The sequence below is a fragment of the Malania oleifera genome, chromosome 2, assembly GCF_029873635.1.
Source record: "Malania oleifera isolate guangnan ecotype guangnan chromosome 2, ASM2987363v1, whole genome shotgun sequence".
Classification (NCBI taxonomy): Eukaryota; Viridiplantae; Streptophyta; class Magnoliopsida; order Santalales; family Ximeniaceae; genus Malania; species Malania oleifera.
In genome coordinates, this window is record NC_080418.1 from 147,743,035 (window position 1) to 147,768,493 (window position 25,459).

General features: G+C 36.9%; 1 protein-coding gene across 7 annotated transcripts in view; it reads left to right on the forward strand.

Annotated features, from left to right (window-relative positions):
• The window catches only part of LOC131148002 (callose synthase 9), a 194,605-nt gene that overhangs the window by 78,472 nt on the left and 90,674 nt on the right, over positions 1-25,459 (forward strand). For all 7 annotated transcript variants that reach the window (XM_058097727.1, XM_058097729.1, XM_058097730.1 and 4 more), the window contains 11 exons: positions 6,475-6,561; positions 6,818-6,903; positions 7,024-7,048; positions 8,191-8,285; positions 11,455-11,536; positions 11,642-11,802; positions 11,926-12,046; positions 15,648-15,745; positions 15,834-15,924; positions 16,027-16,187; positions 16,275-16,384. In XM_058097727.1, coding sequence (XP_057953710.1) covers positions 6,475-6,561; positions 6,818-6,903; positions 7,024-7,048; positions 8,191-8,285; positions 11,455-11,536; positions 11,642-11,802; positions 11,926-12,046; positions 15,648-15,745; positions 15,834-15,924; positions 16,027-16,187; positions 16,275-16,384 — 1,117 coding nt within the window. The remainder of the gene's footprint in view (positions 1-6,474; positions 6,562-6,817; positions 6,904-7,023; positions 7,049-8,190; positions 8,286-11,454; positions 11,537-11,641; positions 11,803-11,925; positions 12,047-15,647; positions 15,746-15,833; positions 15,925-16,026; positions 16,188-16,274; positions 16,385-25,459) is intronic.

The window sequence follows — 25,459 nt, forward strand, 5'->3', positions numbered from 1 at the left end:
TGCCTCCTTGAATTTATCCTCTCCCTCACTGAAAGCCATAGCTATGTATTCCTTAGCCCTATTCATCGCTTCATAAATATATGCCATTGTAGGTTTCTTTTCCCATAAACCAAAATGAGTACACTGACAAGTGGGCCTGTCAATTTAAGAGCGTAGACAAAATTACTGCAAAAGGCTGGCTGCTCTTTTGCCGGCTGCCTCCTTCGCTCATTTACTAGTATTCCAATCTCAAAAGTAGCATCTTCCTCAAGTTGTTCTAAAGGTGTATTGAATGAAGAGTGATGAAGACATTGCAAATCTTGTAAATGCAGGCCTTTGTGACTCCTTTCCTCGTGTGAATTGCCTCATCAAGTTCACCACACCAAATGGTTATAAATATAGCCATTCAAAAATATTGCCCTTTTCAAAGTTGTATGAATTGTAGGCATTTTCCCAATATCCTCCACTGTCAAATTGAGGCAATAAGCAGCACATGGTGTCCAATATAAATGTGGCCTCTTTGCTTCCAACAATCTCTCTATTCAAAAATCAAGGATTGAAGCAACTAAAATATCAAAATAAACAATATGTACATTATAGAATGTAGTTCTAGGAATACGTTATTACCTGCTGCAACATAGTTTTGAGGCATTAATTGTCTCCACTTGAACCAGATTTGGTTCTCCAATTTCCTCCACCATCTCATCAAGTAATTTGTACATTCTATCTACATTATTGACAATATTAGAAGCATCAGTAGACTTGATGAACACAAATCCCTTCGAAGACTTCACTAAGAAGTTTATAATGTCCTTATTAGCTATCGAATCCCTCTAACCATCAGACATAATCGAGCATCCATATTTTGCCTATTCCTTCTTATGGACCTTCATCAGCTCTTCCAGTTTACTAACTTCCTTCTTTAGGAAAGGAACTCTCACTTCATGATAGCGAAGCGGCTTTATTCTAGGACCATATTGCCTAATTGATTCAAGTGCCACTGCAAAGCTCTCCCGACATACAACATTAAATGGTATTCCAGCATCATACATCCAACTAGCAAACTCTGCCATTGCCTTTTTTCTTTCTTGCACACATGATTAATTGATGTTTGCTTCATCGTCCCTCCTTTCCTAGCTTGAACAACTTTCTTTGGATCAAGAGTGGAAAGCAAGTCTATAACCCCCTTTTCTTTTGGTTTCTTCAAGGAAGATTGGATCAATTTTCTGAACTTCATCCTCTTCATCTTCACCATAACAACCTATGTCATCAAAGTAAGGAAATAACTCATTTTCCTCGTTTGTATCTTTCTTCAACATATGCTCCCTAATCTTCTCATGAACATGATCAGGGCACTTAGAGCATGCTTTTACTTTTCAAAATCCTCCCACAATACGTTGTTTTTCCTGGAATATCCCTCTCTTTTTGACTCTACCACAAACATTGCAAGTCACCTATTTCGCTTTAGGACGTTGGTTCACTGGTACAACCTTTGTAATTCATGGTATACCCCTGGATTGGCCAATTCCTATTTGGAAGGCAGCAATTTCTTAACTGTTGCAGTTTCTACTCCTGCTAATAGTTTAGCACATCCTTTGTTGTTACTATGGGTTCCTAAAGCACAAGGAGAGTTTACTTGTTGGTGGCAATTTGGTGGTCTGTGGACTTTTGTTGCTCTCCATGGCGCTTTTGGACTAATAGGTTTCATGTTACGTCAATTCGAACTTGCTCGATCTGTTCAATTGCGACCTTATAATGCAATCACGTTCTCCGTTCCCATGCAGGATCTTTCTTTGCAGAGCCAGAGCCTTCGAATCCATTTATGATTTAAACCATGTTATCCTATACACAAAAGAAGTGTATACTATATTTCAGAATAAACTTAAATTGATAAATAAATTAAATTCAGGAAAATATATACTGTATATGCAAACAAAACAGCAAATAAATTCAGTAAAAATGTGCATACTAACTTGCATTAAACTACAACACTACATAATTAATTAATTACACATTATATAATATATTAACTTGCGTTTAACTGGCCAAGAGCAGGCAGCCTGCCAGCAACCAGCAGCATCAAATTACTGAGCCCTGAGGCTAAATTTCGAAAACGAAGAAGAAGAATAAGAAGAAGGAGAAGAGCTGGCCGTGAGCCCAACCTGTTTGAGACTTGGTGACTCGCTGATTTGAAGCCTCTTGCTTGTCCAAAGGCTCTTTTGAAGGCTCTCTTTTTGGTTCGAAAGCTCAAAGATGGCAGGGCTCTCTTTTGCTGGTTTAAAAGGTTAGAAAAAATAAGGGTAAAGGTCAGATCCTGCAAGGCGCAACTCACTGCGCCTTCCACCTGCATATGCCTCACTCTGCCTAGCTGCATGTCATGCAGGTCGCCTCACCTCAGGCCTGTTGATACGCTAGCCCCATCTCCTTTCTGCACCTCGTGCCTAGCTTTGGACTACTATGGCTGAGGGTGTTGAATTGGGTGTGATTAGAACTTCCTACGCAATAGAAACTTTTAACAACATGATGAAGAAACAATTATACGTACAAACGGGGCCTACATTTGACTGCCTCACTCTGCCTAGCTGCACATCATGCAGGTCGCCTCACCTCAGGCCTGTTGATGTGCTAGGCCCAACTCCTCTCTGCGCCTCGTGCCTAGCTTTGGACTACTATGGCTGATGGTGTTGAATTGGGTGTGACTAGAACTTCCCACATGATAGGAACTTTTATAACATGAAGAAAAAATTATTCATACAAACCAGGCTAGGATAATCAAGAAAACAAGAATCAATAACACACAATATAGTTGTTACAAGTGACTCTGTCCACTCAAACTTGCTTGAGAATTTATCTTGTATAATAAACTGAATCTACAACAGATGCTCAAACCTAACACAAATGGCAGATATTTGGTTTACCATAGACAATATATGGATCCCCCACATGACAGATACTTGATCCATGGATACTAGATCTAACAGAAAATGTAAAACAATTTTTTTTTTTTTTAATAAAAACAACACAATAAAATTTGCAGATATTTTTTTTAGCTGTAATCTGTCTGTGCCACCCTGGATTCATAATATGCCTGATACTCTGGTCATGAACAAATTCCTGATTTGCTTTATGTAGAATCAGTGTTGTAATAAGATGTCTGGTGGTGCTTCTGATGAAGAATCAGTAGCCCTCATAAGACGTTTGGTGGTCTGCTGATCGGTCAGCGTGTGTTTTTCTGAGCCTTATGGCCACTCTAGGCCAGCATTTTGATATATATATTTTTGAAATAGCTTTATGCACTTTTTGGCTTTTGTTCGCCTAGATGGTTCATCCCCCCCCCCCCCCTTCTTTTAATATTGTGAAATTTCCTGGTAAGCAAAAAGGGAGAGATGTTTTCTTCTGCTATCTTTAACTTTGATAATTCTATTAGGCAGTGTGGGTTAAGTGACTTTCAAATGGATAATGATTTATTTTCCTGGCCATTGGGTGCGGAGAGGGGAAGCAAGTTGTTTAGTTAGGTTCTTGTTTTGTTGAGAATGGGAAGATGGATTTCGAAACCTTCCTCAAATGGTTTTGTCTTGGTCTGTGTCTGATCATGTTCCTATTTTGTTAGCCTAGAAAGGTTAAGTGGGGTCCTATGCCTTTTTAGGTTTGAAAATATGTGGTTGGATCATAGGTCTTTTCTCCATTTAGTAAGGTATACTTGGAATGAGGAGGTTGATAGAGGTTGGGACGGTTTTTGGTTTATGAGAAGGCTTAAAAAGTTGAAGGCAGGTTTGAAGCAGTTGATTATTGAAGTTTATGGAGGTAATAGATTTGCACACCAGAAAGAAAACTTATTGGATGACGTGGAGTTGTTGGATTCGAAGAGGAGTTGGGGGAATCTTTTGGAGGAGAAGAGGTTAAGAGGGTGGTTTTAAAAATGAGTTAGAGGTGGTAATTTTGAGGAAATTGAGTTGGAAGCAGAAGAAAATATATAAATGGGTTAGGGTCAGGGAGGGTGATTGGAACGCTTGATTCTTTCATACTTTGGCTAATGGTTAAAGGAGGAGTGTTACTAGGGAGTTGGAGGTGAGGGAGGGGGAGATTACTGCTGATCCTGTATTGATAGCTAGGGAGTTTGCTGATTTTTTTCACACCTTTCTGAGGAGGTCTAAGGAGGATGGAGGTTAACCAATGATAGTGGGGTTGAAGCAGATTAGCAGTGTTCGTTGGAGAAACCTTTTAAGGAAAGTGAGGTTAGGAAGAGGTAGTGTTTCAGACAGATAGGGATAAGGCTCTGGCCTCTGGGTCTTGATGGCTTTAATGTGGATTTCTTATCAAGATTGTTGGGATGTGGTTAGAGTGGATTTAATGAAAAAATTTATGCAGTTTTTCTTTAATGGAGTTGTGGATAATACTATTGATTCCACTTTCATTGATTTGGTGCCAGAGAGAAGTATATCTATTAATGTTGCTGATTTATGGTCTATTTGCTGTGTTGCTAGTGTTTATAATATTTTTGTGAAGGTGCTTGCGAAGAGGCTAAATTTAGTAATAGGGAAAGGATTTCTTAGGCTCAAAGTGCTTTTATGGGGGTAGGCAGATTGTAAATGCTATTTTAGTGGCTAATGAGGTGGTGGAGGGTGTGAGGAGAGGAAAGGAAAAGGTATTGTGTTCAAAATGGATTTTGAAAAGGCTTATTGAGTTAGTTGTAAGTTTTTAGATAAGAAATTGGAGAGAAAAGGCTTTGGAGATAAGTGGAGGACTTGGCTGAGGATTATTTATCTATTGCTTCATTCTCTATTGTTTTAAATGGTAAGTCTAAATCATGGTTTAAGGCTTAGGTATGCTGGGCAAGGTGATCCATTGCCCATCTTGTTTCTCCTTTGACGTATCTTGGGGTTGCTTTGAGTGGTAATCCTAGGGTGGCGAGTTCTTGATTTCTTGTGGTAGAGAAGGTGGCTAAGTGTCTAGTTGGGTGGAAAGGTATTTTTTTTTTTTTCTTGTCATGCCATAACTTTATCTTGTCTTTGTAGCATTCCACTTTTTTTTTTTTGTTCATTTTAAAATTTTATGCGGAGCCTGTGGGGGTAGCTTGGTCTTCAGAGAGAATCATGAGAAGTTTCCTTTGGAGTGGGGTGGGGGAGAAGAAGGATCATTTGGTTAGGTGGGAGGTGGTTTGAAGGTCTAAAAAGGAGAGAGGGCTGTGTTTAGGGAATTTGGTGCTTAAATACATTGCCTTCAGGAGTAAATTGTTGTGGATATTTCCTTTAGAGGAGAATTCGCTTTGCCATAAAGCAATTACAAGTAAATTTGGCTTACAATAAAATGGGTGGGATACTAATTTGGTGTTTAGATATTCTTTTGAAAGTCCTTCTAGATGTATATCTCAGCTTTATCAACATTTTAATTCTAATTGCATGTTTGGGGTGGGTAATGGGCTTGCATTCGTTGATGGGAAGACCCATGATTGGGAGATTCTGCTCTTTAGGTGGCGTCTCCTCGTTTGTATAATCTTTCTTTGTTACATGACCAAATTGTATCTTCTTTTTCTAATTTCTGAAGGGGGACATTTTTTTTGGGATTCCTATTTCCATAGAGATCTTGATGGTAGAGAGGTGGTCGAGCTTGTATCTTTGTTGAGGTTGTTGGAGTGTTTTTGTCCTTCCGACAAGGAAGTTTTGAGTAAGTGGAGATTGGAATCTTCAAGGTATTTTTCTTGCAGATCTTTCTTTGAGTTTTTGATTCGAAGCACTTGTCTTTTCTCTATATCATAGTATTTGGAATGCCAAAGTTCCCTATAAAGTAAAGCTTTTGTTTGGTTGCCTGTTCAAAATAGAGTTAACACTAACAATATGTTGCAGGGTAGGATGCCCTTCTAATGTTTTATCCCTGGATGTGTGTGTTGTCTATTTTGATGGGTTTTAAGCTGCTTCTCATTTATTTTTTATTTGTTGATTGTTGTTTCTCTTGGAGAATTTGGAACAGACTCTTGGTGTTTTTGGGGTATGTTGGGTTTCTCCGGGGTCAGTGGAGGATATGTTGGCTATTTTGTTTTTAGGGTTCAGGAGATGTAAAGACAGATCTGCCCTTTGGAGACGTGATGGGGTGCTTGGATGGAAGGGAATGCACGTATTTTCAAGGGACAGTAGACTTCTTGGTCATTGGTTTGAGATAAGATTGTCTTTTCAGGATGCTCAGCATGGTTGGTTTGTTGTTTTGTGTAGTTTTTTTTGGTTGTTGTTGTTGTTGTTTCTTTTTTTTTTTTAAATGTTGTTCATTCTGCTTTCTGTTTCAAGGTATTGTCTTTTCAGGATGCTCAGCTTGATTGGTTTGTTGTTTTGTGTAGTTTTTTGTTGTTGTTTTTTTTTTTAAAATGTTGTTCTTTCGTTCGATTTTGGAGGATTTCTTATTCGCCATGTCTTGTGCATTCTTTCTTCATTAATATTATTCTTCTTTTTCTTTTTTAAAAGGCATAAAATTAATATGGTTTTGCCCTTTTGTTTCTTTCTACAGATGTATCTCTTAGATATTCATGTCTTTTACACAGTCGCATATTCTGTTTGGGGATTCCTGCTTGGTGCAAAGGATCGTCTTGGAGAGGTAAGTCATTTTATTTAACCACTTGCTTTCAACTGACTTATATGATCCTATCCAGCTCTTTTCAAGGTGTAATATGTAGAGAATTTTTTTATTTAATTCCCATGAATCATCCACATGGGATCTCTCCCTTAAATTTTCTTTTTGCTTCATCAACTTCTATATCGTGAAGGGGTATGAACTTTTACCATTTTCACTTTTTCCCCATCTTACTATTCCATTATGCTTTAGAAGTTGGCTTTTCTTCTAAAATCTCCAGATTAGGTCGCTGGAAGCTGTACATAAACTTTTTGAGAAGTTTCCTGGCGCATTTATGGATACGCTCCATGTTCCTCTGCCTCAAAGGTATTTTTGGTGCAATAGATTTTCATTTGATGTTTTTTGTCCTTATCTCTCTTCCTGATTGATCTTCATAATATTTTCATTATGGCACCTAAATGTTTGTTTTGTTTGGCTGTTTGGCAGGATGTCCCTCCGGTCATCAAGTGAGGTAAGGCATTGAAAATCTTCCTAAATATAATTTTGGGCTGAACCTAATTTTTTTACTTTGAAAAAGCTAATAGTTATTGTAGTTTTAACATGTAACGGTGTTTGGTTAGCATACTGTTTTTTTTTTGATTAATTATATTTTAATGATATTGATTTATTATATTTTTGCTCCCAATAGTTCTGCATCTCATTTGAGTTGTATTATTGTTGTTGTTGTCATTGTCATTGTTGTTATTATCATCATCACTGTCATTGTTCCTACTAAGTATTTCAATTTCTGCACATAGATTTCTAGCCCTGGAAAGGCTGCTGCTCTTTTCTAATGTGCAAAGTGTACACCACTAGGCATGGGGGATCATGTCCTTGTCTCTGACCCTTTTAACTCTACCCTTTCTTGTCTTGCTTTTCAACTCTGTAAAAGCGCAAGAGAACCTTGAATAATCCAAGCCACATAAAACATCTTCCAAATCAAGCAGTAAATTGTTATGAGGATGAGGATTTGTAATAGGTACTTCTGCTCTTTGCGCATAATAAACTACTTATACCTCTTGTACTGACATAGCCACTTCTAAAGTGCCGGCCATGTCAAAGAAAATCACCTTTCTGGACTCTGGTATGCCATTGTGCCTCCATAGGGAAGTGGCTCAAAATTAAAAAAAATAAAAACTTGTGTTGCCCTTTTGTTATTTCCTTAATCCATCATGGTGGATTGTGTTAGAGAACTCATATGCAAGTGTGGCTGTTCCACTACCTTTTACCATAGTTATAATTACAAACTATTGGACTATTTTATTTTTTCTGCGTGTATTTTTATGACATTAATAAAACAGATGCTTTTCTTTTTTTACTTTTTATTGTTTCATTGTTTAGAAAAAAAAATTTAGATCTTATTTATAACATGGTTATTTTGTTCAACTTGAAAACTGATTGGCATGCCAGATAAAGAGTTGATTGATATCGTTTGGAAATCGATTCTGGAAGGGTTTCTTTGTGCCGATTGTCTGTGTTAGCATCTAGCTTGTTAATCATCTGTCATTTTTGCTGCTTGTTTCTTATATTATTGTAGAATCTCCATGGTTTTTTTCTTTTACTTTTTGTTTGAAAGAAGATGTGCTTATTTTTCAAGCTGCTTATAATGTCAAGGTGGTGGAGAGGAATAAGGTTGATGCTGCTCGATTTTCCCCCTTTTGGAATGAAATCATTAAAAGTCTGCGTGAAGAAGATTACATCACTAATTTGTGAGTACTTTGGTCTTCTTGTCTTGTTTTTTCTGTTTGGATAGTGTTAACAACATTGTAAAAATTGGAAAAGCTAATTGCAATGATAGGTTTATTATTTATTCCTAATATATGTCAAGTACATCACAATGGTCACAATACCCTTAGTGATTCTCATTTACTAATACAGTAGTATTAAATAACCAATAAAACTCTCCGTTGAGCTAGAACATATATATATGCTCCTAGCTTGTTAGAAATCAATTTAACCCGAGCACCCCCTTGGACTTTAGTGAAGAGATCACCAAGTTGGTATTTGGACTTCACTTGAATGGTTGCAATGTGCTTCTGCACAAACATCTCTCGAACAAAATGATGGTTGACTTCAATATGTTTCATTCTCTGATGGAAGAATGTATTGGAGGCAGTAGTCGCTTAATTATCACACATCAAGTCCATAGAGGTTGAGATTGTGGAAAACGAAATTCTTCCAACAATATTTTCAACCAAACAAGTTTCTGTATAGTTTGTGCCATTACTGCCATGCCCTATACTCTATCTCAACATTCGACAGGGCCACTACAATTAGTTTGTTACTCTTCCAGGATACCATATTACCATGTCACCAGAGACGAACACACAATACCTGGTTGTGGATCTTTTGTTGGAGAGTGACCTAAATCAATCTGTCTCTATATATCCTTGCTCAAGAGCCCTTTTGAGGTACCTCAAGATATGAATGATTGTGTTCAAGCCACTTGTTCTAGGAGAATCAAACAATTAGCTGACAACACTTGTTGTGAAAGATATATTTGGTCGAGCAACTATGAGAGAGTTTTACTTTCCCACAAGTTTCAAGTGTTGTCTAGGGCCAGATGAATAAGCACCCATGTTTGATGGTAATTTGATGTCGGGATCCATGGGTATGAGTGCAACACCAATAAAAAGTACTAGTAGATATTCACATGACACAATAGGGTACGAGTGATTTTGAGCATATGTCTGTTTTCTTCTTTATGGTGCCATTTTGTTATGGAATGTTGGCACAAGATTACTCATGAATCATGCTAGATTTTGTCACATTGGTAGTGAATTGGGTATTGAAATAGTTGTTGGCATTATTGCTATGAAATATTTGGATAGTTAACGAATTTACTCTTTTATTTCAGAATAAAGGGCGCAAAAGATTTGAAGTAGCTAAGGACAACCCTTTATTAGATAAAGCCAAGTCATCCCTAGGTAATAATCTATAAAAATGATAAATATTTGAAACCAATTTTGATACAGGACAACTAAGACCGAACAAAATGAGGTAGCATGAAAGGGCTGACTTGACTTGGGGAGCAAATGAACACAATGGTGCTTTCCCAACTGACAAGACTCATGGTCAGGGGCAGACAAAGAACTCAAAGTAGGACAAACCTGTTTTAACTTGCTTGAAGTGTAGTAGCAGCAATGCAGAGGGAGACAGCAACTCATAGTAAAGTGCAGAAGCCTTGTGTCATTTGAAGATTGCTTTCCTCTTCTTTGCATCTTGAATGAAAACAAAGTGAAAAAAGAATATTTTGGAACAGTTCATGAATTTTATTATCTTGGTGATTGTTATGAGATCTAAGTGAAACTTAGGAATACAGAGAACGCAAGAGAGAGAAATTTATTTTCCAGTATAGTAGCATAATAAGCTCTTGGATTGCCCATGTGATCAAGACATGCAATGGTAAGAGAAGTCGCTTGCATACATGATAGTGCACGAAATTTTAATACTCCTTACTTTCCCGATATATGGTGTAGTAAATATGAATTTTGTTGTGGCTGTGTTGGTGACTTGTGGGGGTTTAGCATGAAGATCCAACACTGTTAAATCATATGACCCTCTAGTGCACAATGAATACACTTGTGTGGTGATCTTACTATGTTTGTGCCTTTCTTCACAACTACTCAAACCGCCCCATCAACTTTTGCTACTAGGTTGATGGTTAGAACGATGTTGTGTAGCAAATGCAGTCTTATTGGAACTAGACTTGGATCACTAGAACCAAGAGCTGAGGAATGGGTGATGAAGGAGGCACGGAGTATGCAAGAATAAATGCCTGCATAGGACGGCCGTGTGACCTAGTTTGAAACATATATTCAAATGCATACACGTCGTCCATTCTAGGGTTTTATTAAGTTCCATTGTCGAGAGACATTGAGTTCATCTTCATGCATGGATGCACTCATCATTGGATTCAAACTGAAACAAGCGTTTTGACTTACCTAAGCCTATCAAATATATCTTGATAACTTTAGATCATTGCACGTAGTTACCTTTCAATGTCTCGGTTGTAATATGTGGAAATGGTGTGGGAGACATACTTTCGTATTCATTGATTTCATCCCAAAACACCCAATTGAGACCAACAACAAATGGGAGAAACAACTGAAACAAATTACATGCACTGGCATTGCACTGTTTCAGGCCCCAGTGAACTCTGCTACCACTGGCAGACATACGTCAACAGTACTGTATGATCATACACTGGAGTGCTTCATGTGAACAACTAAAAGTTGGATCTTTGAACTGAACTCCATTAACCCAAAGCTTGGTGATATGGTTTATAGAGTTATTCAAGCCATGTGGGACCTGATCAGACTGAAAATGTGGCTGTATGAAGCTTCGTGTGCCAGTACGTAGAGTCAGAGCTGCCAACCTTCGACTGGTGCATGAGAGTATGTTGGGAAGCCACCAGCGTGGGATTTATGGGCTTGGGAGATTGGCAGTGTCTGTGTGTGGCTGGGTGTAATTTTAGCAAAATCTCAATACTCTTTTTTTTTTTTTAATATTTTTTTTCCCGGGTTGCTGTTGGGTTGGTTTTGGGCCTTCCGTGGTTTTAGGAGCTCTGCTATTGTGGTGAACATGCAAAGGATTGTGGGTTTTTGGGAGGATCATTCTGCGGCACTTATAATTTAGCTCTTTGGACCGTGCTCTGATACCATGTTAACAATGTTGTGTAAATTTGAAAGCCTGATCACATGATAGTTTATTCATAATATAAGTCAAGTGCATCACAAAATTATAATACTCCTTATTAACTCATGGATTTGTAGCATAGGTATTATACTAAATAATCAATAATGGACAACATTTGTTTGATCTCTCTCTCTCTCTCTCTCTCTCTCTCTCTCTCTCTCTCTCTCTCTATTCTTGCAGGGAAATGGAGGTACTTTTCATGCCTAAAAATTCTGGGAATTTGCTTCTGGTTCAGTGGCCACTCTTCCTTCTTGCCAGCAAGGTTCCTTGGTTCAACAATTAGCCCGCGCCTTTTAATTTTTTTTTGGTTAATACATGCTACTCTTGTGGAATAGTTTTATAATTTTTTCTTCCTTGATTTATGTAGATATTTATGGCAAAAGATATAGCAGTAGAGAATAGAGATTCTCAGGATGAGCTATGGGAAAGGATTTCGAGAGATGATTATATGAAATATGCTGTTGTGGAATGCTATCACACTGCAAAACTTATTTTGATGGAAATATTGGAAGCTGAAGGCCAGATGTGGTAAGTCTATGTGAAATGATTGAATTTCTTTCTGAACCTAAGGGTAGGTTTTAGTTTGCAATGTTAGTAGTAATGGAGCATTTGAACAACATCTAACACTGTGATAATATCACATTATGGCAGGGTGGAAAGGATATATGCAGATATTGGAGATAGTATAGGGAAGAAGAATATTCATGTGGACTTTCAGCTAAGTAAGCTACCATTTGTGATATCAAGAGTCACAGCACTTATGGGAATACTGGTTCGTATCAGTTGGTTTTTGCCTTGATTTGCATATTGAAATGTTGAAGGCAAATTACTGTATGCCTGTGACTTTTATTTTAATCTTATTTATGTACTTTCGTTCTGATTTGTTTTTCTAAGCATTACTTAAACATTCATCTCTCTCTCTCTCTCTCTCTCTCTCTCTCTCTCTCTCTCTCTCTCTCTCTCTCCGTGTTTGTGTTGCTCTATGTGTGTGTGTTTAAGTTTCTGTTAACAAATGATCTTGTCACTGGCATGAGACGTCTGACAGTTCCTCTTTATGGCCTTACTATGATGTTATGGGCATTATTGTATTTATCATATTCTTTACTAGTGTAGGGGAAAAGTAGCTCATGGTTCTTGCAACCTTGCAGCTGATGGCAATTAAATAGCCAGATCTCATTTCAACTTTCTTGAATTCCCTTGGTCATATGAAGGGATAATGTGTGATTAAGAGAAAGAAAACAACTAGGACGGAATAAATGAAAATAATGCTTAAGAATGATTGGAGAAGACGCTTGGAGGAGGAGAAGAAAAGAATTTTGAAAATGTTGAGCAGTACCTATATGCACAGCGTCAATTGATTTTGCATTTTGTTCTATTTCACGTTTAACTATTGAAAAGTTTTCCCTTTCTTTTAAATGTCCTCTGTGTGTGCGCACGCGTGTGTGTGGAGAGCAAAGAATTGATGTTGCCCATGTTGCATCAGCTGAAGAATACTTCGGTTCTTATTCATTGTTCTGCTATTGCTTTTTAACATTTCCAAATTTTGCTATATGAGCAGCGTATGACCTTAATGTTGGGTTATAGTGTTTGATCCCTTTACAATTATACCTTGCATCCATGATTGAGTTGTTATTGTTTTTGCTTTGTGGTTTTGAATTTTTTCATACACAATGCAACAACTAATGTGCTGACATATGTTTGTATTAATTAGCTGAAAAGACTTTCATTATGATGGTGGTAGGAAGTGTCTTATGTTTTTATTCTAGTTTTCAATGTGTTAGCGGGGGAAGGTGAGGCAGTTTTGGGAAGTGATGGGTCTGGAGATCTAGGATATGCTTGCACACTAGGCTTGTATTTCTTTGCTTGGGTTTTTCTGCCTCATGTTAGGGGTGTGTTGAACCATTTTTTAATTAGCATTCTATCTATTATTTTTTTAGAAATTTTGATTGAAAAATAATTTCTTTTTCATGATAATTCCCTATGATTGCAGTTCTTTTGATATAATTTTTTTTTTGATAAAAATAAGTTATAATAGATAGAAAGAAAGGAAGATACAATGTACGGGGACAAGGAGTCCACCATCATAAGGAAACCCCTTTTCAACCCCTCTCCATCATAATTTACCAAGCTCTTCAATTTCCTTAATTCCCTTTGTCCCTTAAACTTTCAAATTTTTTGCCACCATCTATGCTCGTGTTATTTCCTCCAAAGTAGTGAACTTTAAGCCCATTTTATCCAAAAGATCATGTGCTTCTAAGTCCTTCTTAAGAACCTCCTCCACGGGTGTAGGCAAAATTCCATCCTTTCGCTGTAAATTGTTAACCAGATCATCATTATCAAAGATAGAAACTCCGTCAAGTCCTTCCAGAGGGGGTGGATGGACATAATGTAAATCCCCAATCTCTTCATAAAAATCTGAAACATACCCATATTGTTCTCAAACCTCATCCAACAACAGCCCCCCACCACATTCAAACTCACTAATATCATCACTTTCTGAATCTAAGAAGTCCCCCCATTTCTTGCCCTCTTTTTTTTACTTGCCTGATAACTACAGCCAGGCTCCTTCTTAGCATGCTAATCTTCCACTATACTGAGGTCTCCTCTAGAATCTCTCTTTAATAACTTTGCCACTGACTTACCAGATTTTTCTTTCTTATCTTCAAACACCTTCCTCATTTCAGCACCCGTCCAAGCCACCCTCAAAAGAGCATAAACATTTTTTCCCACAAATTTGTTATAATTAAGACGAAAACCATCAGGCTTCCTTCCCCCCAAAGCAACTTTTGTTTTTTTCACTCGTTTCCACATCACTTTCTAATCCCTCTTTTAAACTTGTTGCACTTTTAATACCACAATCTTGTTTCAGTTCTTCTCTGCTGCTAACCTGAGTATGTTTCAAAACTTGATCAATTCGATTCATATCTTGGGAATCTGTACACTGGTAATATAAAGTACTATCAAAAGGTAGAGAGCCCTCCTTCTTAAATCTCGGCTTATGGGATTTAAGAACAAATTTTCGGACCTGCCCATTTTTGGTTTCCAGCAGGGAAGTACCTGGATCACTATTATCCAAAAAAAAGCTTGACTACCACCTTGATCCATATGCATGAAGCCCAAAGAATCAGAACCTCCCTTTGAACCCACTTCATACTTTTCTAAAAATTGGGCATGATAAACAATTGGCCCAGTTTATTAAAAAAAGATTTGCCTTCTTTTTCTATTATTTGGGCGAGGTCTAAAACCGGAAAAATATTGACTTATCCATTCCTCTTTGCAGTCTCCTCCCAAACGCAGCCCTAGCTGCATCTGAGAAGATTGCTGCTCCTGCTGAAACCTTAGCTTCCTTTCCATTCTGGTCGTACGGTTCCAGTTGTTCTGCAATGGGTCCTGACTTTGAAACCCAGGTTCTTTCAAGTACATGACACCTCCACATCTACAACACTGATCTTCTCTCCCACCCACTATACCCTGATTTCCAGAGAAAGATTGATTACCACGACCCATGCCTTCACCCTTTCTAGCTTCCAGCACCACCTAACTCCATGAATAGGGACAAGATGGGTCATCTGAGATTCCTTCGCAATCTTGCAGAAGTTGTTTGCAAAGTTCTGCTTATCCTCCCCCTTGGCGCCGCTGGGAATGAACATTGAAAATTTCATTCCTTTCCACCCCAACCCTAACTCCATAAACTTTCCCACCTCCATCCATGTATTAGGCATCCAGTACTGTGTGATGCCCTTATGGAAACTCTGATACCCCCCTTCCATCCGGCTGAACACTGACAACCCATCAGAAAACCAAGAAATTGCCTCTTTGGAAAACCTAACCCATCTGTTGTGCACCACGTTTTTCGTCAACCATGAGCAGAGAAGAACTCTCTGACCTTATCCAAGCGCAGATCGAAGGATTTTCCTTCTATCTGATTGACTGGTTCAGCATGACCTGCTGCATAGGACTACATATTGCCATATGCTTGAGAGGGAGAAAGAGAGGGGAGAGAGAAATGTTTTGTGTAACCTTAGTTTCCATATCGCCAAACATCGAGAGGCTGAGAGAATTGCCATTCTGAAGACCTCGTATTTGTGACTACTATACTTGCACTCGGCCCAAAAGCTTAATATGGGATTTATTTTTTCAGGGTAGGTATAAGATTTGAGGGCAGATATGAGACTTGATAACTTTTAATATAAAATATACTTTGATGTTGCTTGTAATGCTCTATATATTATTCTATTTTGGTGATACTTTCATGTCTGAACACTGACAGATACTCCTCTTTTTCAGTCTGATGGATGATGATGCTTGGTTTTTGGCTGACCTTCAGGGAAAATTCTGTTTCTCATCTTATTTTTATATTGCCATTTATGCAGAAAGAAGTCGGAACTCCAGATCTGGAAAAAGGTGCTGTTAAAGCTGTTCAAGACCTTTACGATGTTATGCGATATGATTTTCTTTCTATGAACATGAGGTCTGTTAAGCTGGCTAATTTGTTCAATCTTATAGATTTTAAAATTTTTACAGGTGATCTGTTTTAAAATTACTGTAAATGTATGCAGGGAGCACTATGACACATGGAATGCTTTGTCAAAAGCAAGAACTGAAGGTCGCCTTTTTTCAAAGTTGAAGTGGCCAAAAGATGCTGAGTTGGTATATTCAGGCATTCTTATTTCTGTCTTTTATGATGTTTAGTTTAGTTATGACAGAATATTCGTTTCTGTTTGAGATTTAGTTAGTTCATAATATCTGCAGAGGGCTCAAGTGAAACGATTGTATTCAATTTTAACTATTAAAGATTCTGCTGCTAATATCCCCAAAAATCTTGAGGCAAGACGTCGCCTGGAGTTCTTTACCAATTCCTTGTTTATGGATATGCCTGTGACCAAGTCTGTCCGTGAGATGTTGTCCTTCAGGTAATTGTTGCACCCTTTTCTTTTTGAGTTCCTTGTACTTGAGTTGTATAACTTAGCATCCTTGTGTCTTTAAATGAATATATGCAGTGTGTTCACTCCTTATTATGCCGAGGTTGTGCTTTATAGCATGGATGAACTTTTGAAGAAGAATGAGGATGGAATATCCACTTTATTTTATCTCCAGAAAATATATCCAGGTATTGTTCATTTTGTTGGGCTAAGTTGCAAACTAGCATATCTATCTTTGTCCTTAAGATTTTTGTAGTGTTGATATTCCCTTCTAGTTTCCTTGCATTTACTTGAGCTGTACAAATGCTTATTTTAGCTCCTCTATGGTAATTATTATTATTTAATTTTTTTGTATGTATATCTTAATTAAAAGTGATTACCTGATTTGATGAAGGCAGTCACCACTTATGTAGTAGAGACAATGTATTACTGATATGAAGTTGTATTGCAAATGCTGCTGCCAAATGTGAGACGCTTGAAACCAATGCTCCTTCTGACTACAGGAGCAGTGGTAGTTCTGTGTTTTAGTGTACACTCAATTTCTTTATTGCAGAGCACATATTGGTAGGGTGCTTTTTGGTTAATGTTTTTATGAACTAAAAATTTCTTTTGGTTTTTTTTATTGTTATTTATTTTTATTTAGTCTGTTTTTCCTCCTCTAATTTCACTACTGCAACTGCGTGATATATGCGCCTTTGCAAGTGGTTGGTGGCTAAGTTGTAGTATGCTGAATGCTGAATGATGCCTAACATTCATACTGGTTGATCCTTAAATATGGGTCATTTTTGTCATCTTAGTGGGGTGCACTTCTTAAACTTCAGACCTGCTCTTGCAATCATCCAATGCATAGTTCTAATTCCTGTCTAACTAGTGGACAATGTGATGACCCTTTGGTAAAGGTCCACTCAAATGGCCATTACCTCTGACTGATGCCGCGTGCTATTCTGAATTGACTGGACTCTGCTCAGCGAACTGCTCATCTAATGAACACATCTGTGAAATTCTCATCTAATGTCACGGAAGGCATACAGATCTAACCTTTTTCAGTTTTTCCTTGATGAGCTTTGTTCAGTCTCGCTGAACAGTATTGTGAACAATATTTATGGTAGTTTTTTTCACAATATAATATTATATGTCATCCATGAAAGCACCCGAGTCTCTTAGGACAGACTGAAGCCGCATATTTACAAACTCCATGCATGGTTCAAAATCGCGGTTGCGGGTAATGTCGCGTAACGGTCGCGGGTGTCGCGTGCCGCGGGAGATGCTGGTGTTACGTAATGGGAAGTGGGCATAACGGTTGTGAATTTTTTTCACGCATGCACAACCATGCCAAAATCGAAAAATAAGCATGAAATCCATTAATACACGATTTTTAATGAATTTTGAAGGCTTTCATTCAACCTACAAATGCTTTTTAATAGGCATTATGATTTTTATATTGATTTTAGTGCGCTATTTACAAAAAAAAGCATATTTTTTTTATAATTTACATTATTTTAATGAGTAAAAAGATGTAGAAATGTAAGAATCAGTTAATTAAACTCAAAAAATTACTAAAAATGAATCAATAGACTCAATACTCAATATACACATTACACATACATTAATTTAAAAAGTGACTAATATCAAATATCAATAAATAGTTGAAAATACATGAATACAATATTACAAATTTATAACATAACACGTGTCACCACCAAAAAGAATGACGTGGAGGGTCTTCATAATTTGCATCCGTATCTTGAGATTGGGATGGGAAATTATCTCCCTATCCTTGTGGAAATACATAGTTGAATAAACCCAAGTTTGCGTCATTTCGTTGTTGCTCTTGAAAATGTACTGGTGGTGAAAATCCTCTTGAATAATGTCCATAAGTTGGGGCAGGGGCTGGCTCTGGGTAGTGTGTAGAAGAAGACCCACTAGATCCTGAGATTCCTGATCCACTAGGATAAAAATGTGAGTCACGAGATGCATTATGTGGATATGCTGGATGAGATCCATATGATTGTGATGATGAACCATCTAAACCAAAGTCACCAAAACTACGAACCACACCATATGAATCTTTAGTAGAATCACTAAGGTCACCACGAGCACTCCTTCTCCTGGGTTGTGAAGATTGGTTCCTTGGAGGAATACCCAAGTCATAATTTTCAGGTATGTCATGTAGTCCTTAAGGATCAGAAGGATGTAAATCCCTTACAAATGATGTCCCTGTGTTATATCCATAATTATAGTCTACACCGCCGCCTCCACCACCACCACTATGACCCCCCCAACCCCAGCTCCAGCATCACTATTACTGTCATCATCACTTGGTGGGCTCAAACCAAGATTGTCATCACTTTGTGTACGTTCAGGGCTTGAACTTGAATCACTTTGCGCGTTTATTGGTGGTTGATCACCTTCTTCTGTAGTACCACCAACTTCTTCATTTAACCAATTTGAATCGTCCTGACCGTCGAGTAGTGGTGTCTCTCTCTCCTCTAACCATTGACTTAAAGGATCATCTTCTTCAAAAATGTAGTCCAAATTGATAGGATTGAAACTCTCTTCAATTTCTCGTTGGCTTCTTCTCATTGTAGGTCTTAACTTAAACCTCATGTTGTAATGTACGAAAACAAGTTTTTGTAGTCTCATGCTCACAGTTCGAAGCTGATCTGGTCTAGCTAAGAACTCTGATTGCTATTCTTTGGAGCTCAGGAGCACACAAGCCATAATGAATCCACCATTCAGTTGCATGAATAATTAAAAAGAGTTTAGTATAGCGTATATTTCAAAAGTCAAATTTGAACATAAAGAGAGAAAATAGAGTCATTCATCCATTATTTAGCTATATAGCCATATTTACTAGGATTTGTTTGTTTCATTGCCCTTTGAACCAACGGGGTTCCAAAAGTCTCTTGCCTATCGTGATATAGCAACAACTAAAAAAGAATGATTTTGAAATATAATTAATTAATTAGATGTATTAATAATTATTCTTGAAAGTATTATAGAATACTAGAACAATTCATTATTCAATTTAATGGAACCAATACTTACTTGATTAATAGCCCGAATTTGAGTATCTATATCGGGTACCAACTTGGTTATCACTTTTTTAATCCCATCCATGACTTCTCTAGCAACTTTAGAAGAGGGTGTGGCACCATAAAGGAATTGTGGGTTCAAAAATATCCTACAATTAAATTTAGAAACATATTAATCAATAGTTTTGTAATGCAACTATGCATAATTTAAAAGTTAAAGTAATAAGAAATTGTATTTGATTTGTAATTACCAGCAGCGTGCAAATCTTGGTGCAACTGAAAACTCCACCGGTTGTCAATAATTTTTCAATAGTCTTTGTAAAACTGGCAATCTTTTTGAATGACCAACTTCGCTCTATCAATTGCCTCGTATATGAAGCCCATGGTTGATTTTTCATCACCATCAACCAATATAAGAACTTTCACCAAGGGTTCTTGCACTTTAATTATATCAGAGGCCTTTTGCCAAAACTCTTTGCCTAAGATAATTTTCTTCAAATCGTATGCTGGGCCTGATTTTGCCATCCCAAACCTTGAGTTTTTCCAAGCATCAGATGTAAACATTTCCCTTAATGCTTGTTTATGCCTGACAGTAGTCTCCAAAGTATTGAAATTTGTAGCAAAATCAAGTGATGGCAGGGCGAAGTGACTCTCTATTATTTGTGAATTTCTTCATGAAATTCACTGTACATGCGTGGTTGTAAATAAATGAGGTTATTGTTCTTGCATCTTCTAAGGCCTTCTTCATGTTACTTTTTTTACCAATATCTTTAAGAATAAGGTTTATGCAATGAGCTGCACATGCTGTCCAATAGAGATTGAGCCTCTTCTACATTAATAATTTTCCTCCTGCCTTCATTGCAGTTTCATTATCAGTCACTACTTGGACAACATTCTCCTCTTCAATTTTTTCAACCACCTCGTCCATTAATCTGAAATGAAATTATAGATTCAATAATTGCTAATATTTAATTAAAAACATGCGAGTCCATAGTACTATTTGCATATACAATTAAAATTAGAAAATTACCTGAAATAATATTCAGCTGTTCTGCTCGGCACATCAAAGACATCAACTGATTTATGAAACACGATACCTTTATCGCAAAAAATTAAAAAGTTTATAATGTGTTTTCTAGTTGGTCCTGACCAACCATCACACATAAGTGTTATACCTCTCTCTTTCCAAATTTCAGCAAAAGAAGTCATATAATTTTTCATTTCTTGATACTCTTGCTCAAAATAAATTTTAGATATCTCATAGGGTGATGGACCCTTCACCCCCTTTCCAACCTCTGCAGTAATATCAAGCATAGGCTGCATAAATGGAGAGTCAAATACATTCGCTGGATTCCGATTATAAATTAAGAATTTTCCAACTGCCTTTCCTAATTTACTTCTTAAACCTTTCAGTAACTTAGTGTTGATTTTTGGTTGTTTCGCACTTTTGCTTCTTTCTAAAATAGGATCCATTGCCCTTAGTCTAGCTTTAGAGGCATCAAGATTGATTCATTGTAGTCCACTACCTCCAGCTTCTCGACCACTATAAGATCGAGCTCCTGCTCTATTGAAACCACTGGTAGCACCACTGCCAGAGCCACCTCCCTCTTCATAAATATTACCCCTTCCAGTTCTTGCTCGAAATCTTTGTCTCTCTTCCCATTGTTGTTGTGATTTTATGCTTTCTTGTCGAGCAAATCTTATACTTTATTCTTCCAAGTTTTCTTCATTGCTCAAATTCTCAAAATCTCCTCTAATTTGGGCTTCTGCTTCTTCTTGCCTTTTTTGTTTATCTATTTTCTTCTCAGCATACTATTGTAGATGTTTCATCATTTGTTCTCGTACTTGTGTGGTCACATTTGAGCATCCAACTACTTGACTCTTTTTATGTGCAAAGTTTTATTTCAAGCGTGTAATGTCTCCTTTAATTATCTTCCCACATAACTTACACATAATAACATGTCTATTACCGTCCACCGCAATAGCAAAATGCCATCTAATATTGTCACTAGGTAAGTTCTCATTTCCTCTATCACGTGACATATTGATAGACTTAATGTAACGGCCCGGCCCTTTACACGGACTCAGGTGTCACTCACATACATCAAATACCTATACCTGTTCAAGATATGGAAACAACCCGCCCTAAACAGGGACATACAGGTGTAAAACATACATAATCATGATGTAAATGTCGCGGAAAAACATAAACATCCATTGGGATTACTACTAGCCTTATACCAGAGTTCACTAATACATCCATAATTTACATACATTCGGACTTAGAGTAATCGTCATATTACAACCCTCCAAAAAGGACTTTCATCAAGTTTAGTACAAAAATTTAGATGCTTACGTAAGCTAACCAAAATAACCTCCCTAATCCTTTTATCTACTAGGACCGACGCACGGATGGACCTGAAAACAAAGGTTGTAAGATAGGGTGAGACACCTCTCAGTAAGGAAGAAGGAGTTACAACAGTGTGTGACTGCATACATGCATATTTTCATTCAACATCTGGAATATAAATCAAATATTTTCAATATAGTAATGCATCAGGTATATCATTATTCATATTACAAAATTCCCACATCTGTCTTTCGACCATTTAATGATTTATCAGATGACCAACAGCAAAATATCCCTATAACCAGTTTTACCCCATGGCTCGGGTTGTGCACTGGTACTCGTCCAATGCCCTGTTCGTGCAGACACTGCCGAGTACCTACATACGATCCGACTGCCTCCATTGGCCCAATATCAGCCAATGGTTTCACCCTGCTAGCCGACCATCTTGGTACCCACATCGTTTAGTACGTGTGGTTGCACGTGTACATCTAGCTACGATATCGTGCCGTATCATATAACAGTAGTTTATTTCAACTCTGCAAAGAAAGTATTTTTCAACCCTCCCGGGACTCTCAAGCTGTGGTTCCGTGTATCATAAATTCAATTTATACATATATGATTTTATCTCCCATAATCTACATCAATAGTATAGAAATAATTCCAGCGGGTTCAAATCGGCGTCTTTGCACCTGGTTTACCCCTCTTTGTTTACTGATGCGGCTCGGTGTATCACCAGCCTCTGTTTATCACATTGTCAGTATAACAAATTGAAATTTCATTCCCATATTCTATATCAGTAGTATAGAAAATACATTCATTTTCATTTCAACATATATCACACAAGTTTAATACAAAAACCCGCTAAATGATAGAAATTCATTATACATAGTTTAACTAAATAAATAAAGGAATCGAGTCTCTCCTACTATAGTATAAACACAAATAAAGATGTTTGTAAAATTTGGAGATCATACGTCGAAATCCTCGTTTTTACCAAAAATCGTAAAATCGTCAAACCGGCATTTCTACTCGGTAGAATTTCACAAATAAGCAGTTAAATCATACATAATAACGTAAACTAGCTTTTTAGCGGTTTAGTTTTCCAAAATAACTGTTGTAATCAAATTCCCCTTACCTTATATTCAAAATGAAACTTCGTACGAAAACGGTCCAAAACGACAACTCAAGATCCCGAAAACCTAAAACCACAGAACATAACCTTACTATGTTTTCTACTGCTATCCAAATATCCAATCAAAATTAGGATCAGATTCCTACCTCGATTCTTGGGAAAACCCGAAACTCTTCGAAACGACGATCCGATCCACTAAAAGTGTAGAGTTTTCTCTTCTGATCCACGCAGTACCCTCCGTTTTTGGAAACGGATGACGAACGGCGAAGGATCTTAGAGAGAGAGAGAGAGAAAATGAGAGAGAGAGAGAGAGAGAGAGAGAGAGAGAGAATGAAAGAGAATAAGAGAATTTATAGAATAAATCCTTGTGAGAGAGAGAGAGAGAGAGAGAGAGAGAGAGAGAGAGAATGAGAGAATGAGAGAGGATAAGAGAATTTATAGAATAAATCTTTACTTAGCCCTTAAGTAATCTAAATAAATATCTCCTCCAAGATATTTATATATAAATATCTCAAAATATCTTCTCCAAAATATCTTTTTTTTTTTTTTTTTGGGTCGGGTTACTACACTTAATTTGATGATCTCTACACAAAACATAGAGAAAATATAAAGTTACAACCTTTCTACAAAAATTACAGGAATAATATAATTAGTAATTTAGTAAATATTAAATAATTAGTACTAAATAGTCCTTCTAATTTTAAATACTTATTATGTAAAAATAAAATATAATATTTGATTAAAAATAATAAGTAATGTTTATTATTTTAATATTTAAATAAACAAAATTATAAAATATTAGATATTTTATTACTAAAAAAATATATTCCTTTATCTTTAAAAAAATATTTTCATTATTTTTTATAACTTGATTTTATTTTCATTTATAACTATAAGAAATTAACATTGTAATTTTAAAGGTGAAAAAGACTTTTGCTCTACTTTCATATACATCACAGCATCACTAATAGAGATCCATACATTACAAATTGAGTATTTAACTTTTTCAGCATTTTTTTAGTATATGGATTAAAATGAAATTTTTCTACAAATTCCAGTAGTAATTAATAAAAATCAGAATTATTAATGTATTAACTATTAGGTTAAAATTTTTTTTTATTAAGTTATCAATTTCTACTTTTTTTGATAACTAAAAACAAAAAATAGATGTAAAGATTTATTTTACCTAATTTTAAATTTAGGGTCAAAATGATGTTTTAAAACTTAAAAAATATTAATAAACAGGAAATATGTCATGGAATTAGATTTTCATAATTACCTTTCAAAAAATATAAGACAATTAAAATATTTAGAGAATTTTATTTTACATAATTATTAATGATTTCTAATTTTTTACTCTATTAAATTACTCCCTTTTTTAATTCAATTTAACAAACATAATTTACAACAAAATATAATTTTAAAAAATAAACATAATGATAAGACGTAGTGGCTAGTGTTGTGGAGTGTTGAGTGTTGAGTGTCTAATACGCTGGGGAGTCGAGTGAGACCGAGAGAGGGAGGGGACTCAGAGGAGCCTCGAAGCCTCTTAGGAGCGAAGGCTGCGAAGCACGAATGGCAGTGATGACTCCAAGCTCTAACGGGCTATCGGAGACCCGGAGAGGCGGCGGAGCTGCTGCAAACCTGTCGCCGGTGACTCGCCAAGCTGCAGCAACTGCAAGTCTGCAATTCCCGAGTCCTGGAAGGCTGTGAAGTGTGAAGATGAGTGGATCTGCTCAGTGTGCTCCCTCTCAGGCTTCGAAGAAGTGAAGCCTTCTTATTGCTTCGGCCAACAAATTTTCAAGGTAAGTTTTTTACTATCCATTTTACTCTTTGAATGTTAGACTTAGATTGAATGGCAGATGGGTGTGGGGAGAGGGGGAAAGCAGCGCTGCAGCAGAAAGCCTTCAGGGAATTTGCAAGCTGTCGGCCATGTAACGGTTCGTAACGGACCGTTATGACGTGTAACATTGGGGTGTCTGTTGTTACGTGCCGTTACGTCTCTGTAACGGCCGTTATGGCTGTGAATTTTTTTTGAACCGCATTATCGGCCCGTATCGGTTTCGGAGCCTTCGATTTCCATTACGTATTGGCCGTTACGATACGTAACGGCCGTTATTTAAAACCATGACTCCATGTGCCATTGCTTGTACTTCCCCTTTGAACTAGATCCATGCACCTTGGTGACACCAAAACGACTTAGGCATAACTGATGAACACACACTCTCTCTCTCTCTCTAGGGCTTTTTGATCAAGTTTTCCCCAGGATTTTTCGTGATCATTTACAGAACAGGCACATCCAAAAACTTTGTTTGGAGTGAGTGAATCAAGTTGCTAGGAGATAATCAAAGGGAGTATTAAATTATGTAACTGTTGAAGGCTTTTGATTAATGAGATGTGGAAAATACAGCGGCATCTCCCAAAAAAAGACCTAAGAACCGCTGGACTACCTAAACAAAATGTTAGATCTTGCTCTCTATTTATGATATATCTCATCTACACCAAAAAGAATATCGTGCCCTTTCTAACACATGATAAGTTGTAACATAACTCATAGTAACGTATAATGCTCCTCTTCAAGAGTCAAGATGGTGTGTGTGTGTGTATTTAAGAAAAGAAATATATTAAGAGAGAAGAAAAGGATATACAAATTAAAGAGGACCAGAAATCCTATAGAAATAAGAAAATAAAATAATAAAAGTAACAAACAAAGTTAAATAAACAGATCTTACACAAACCACAAAAG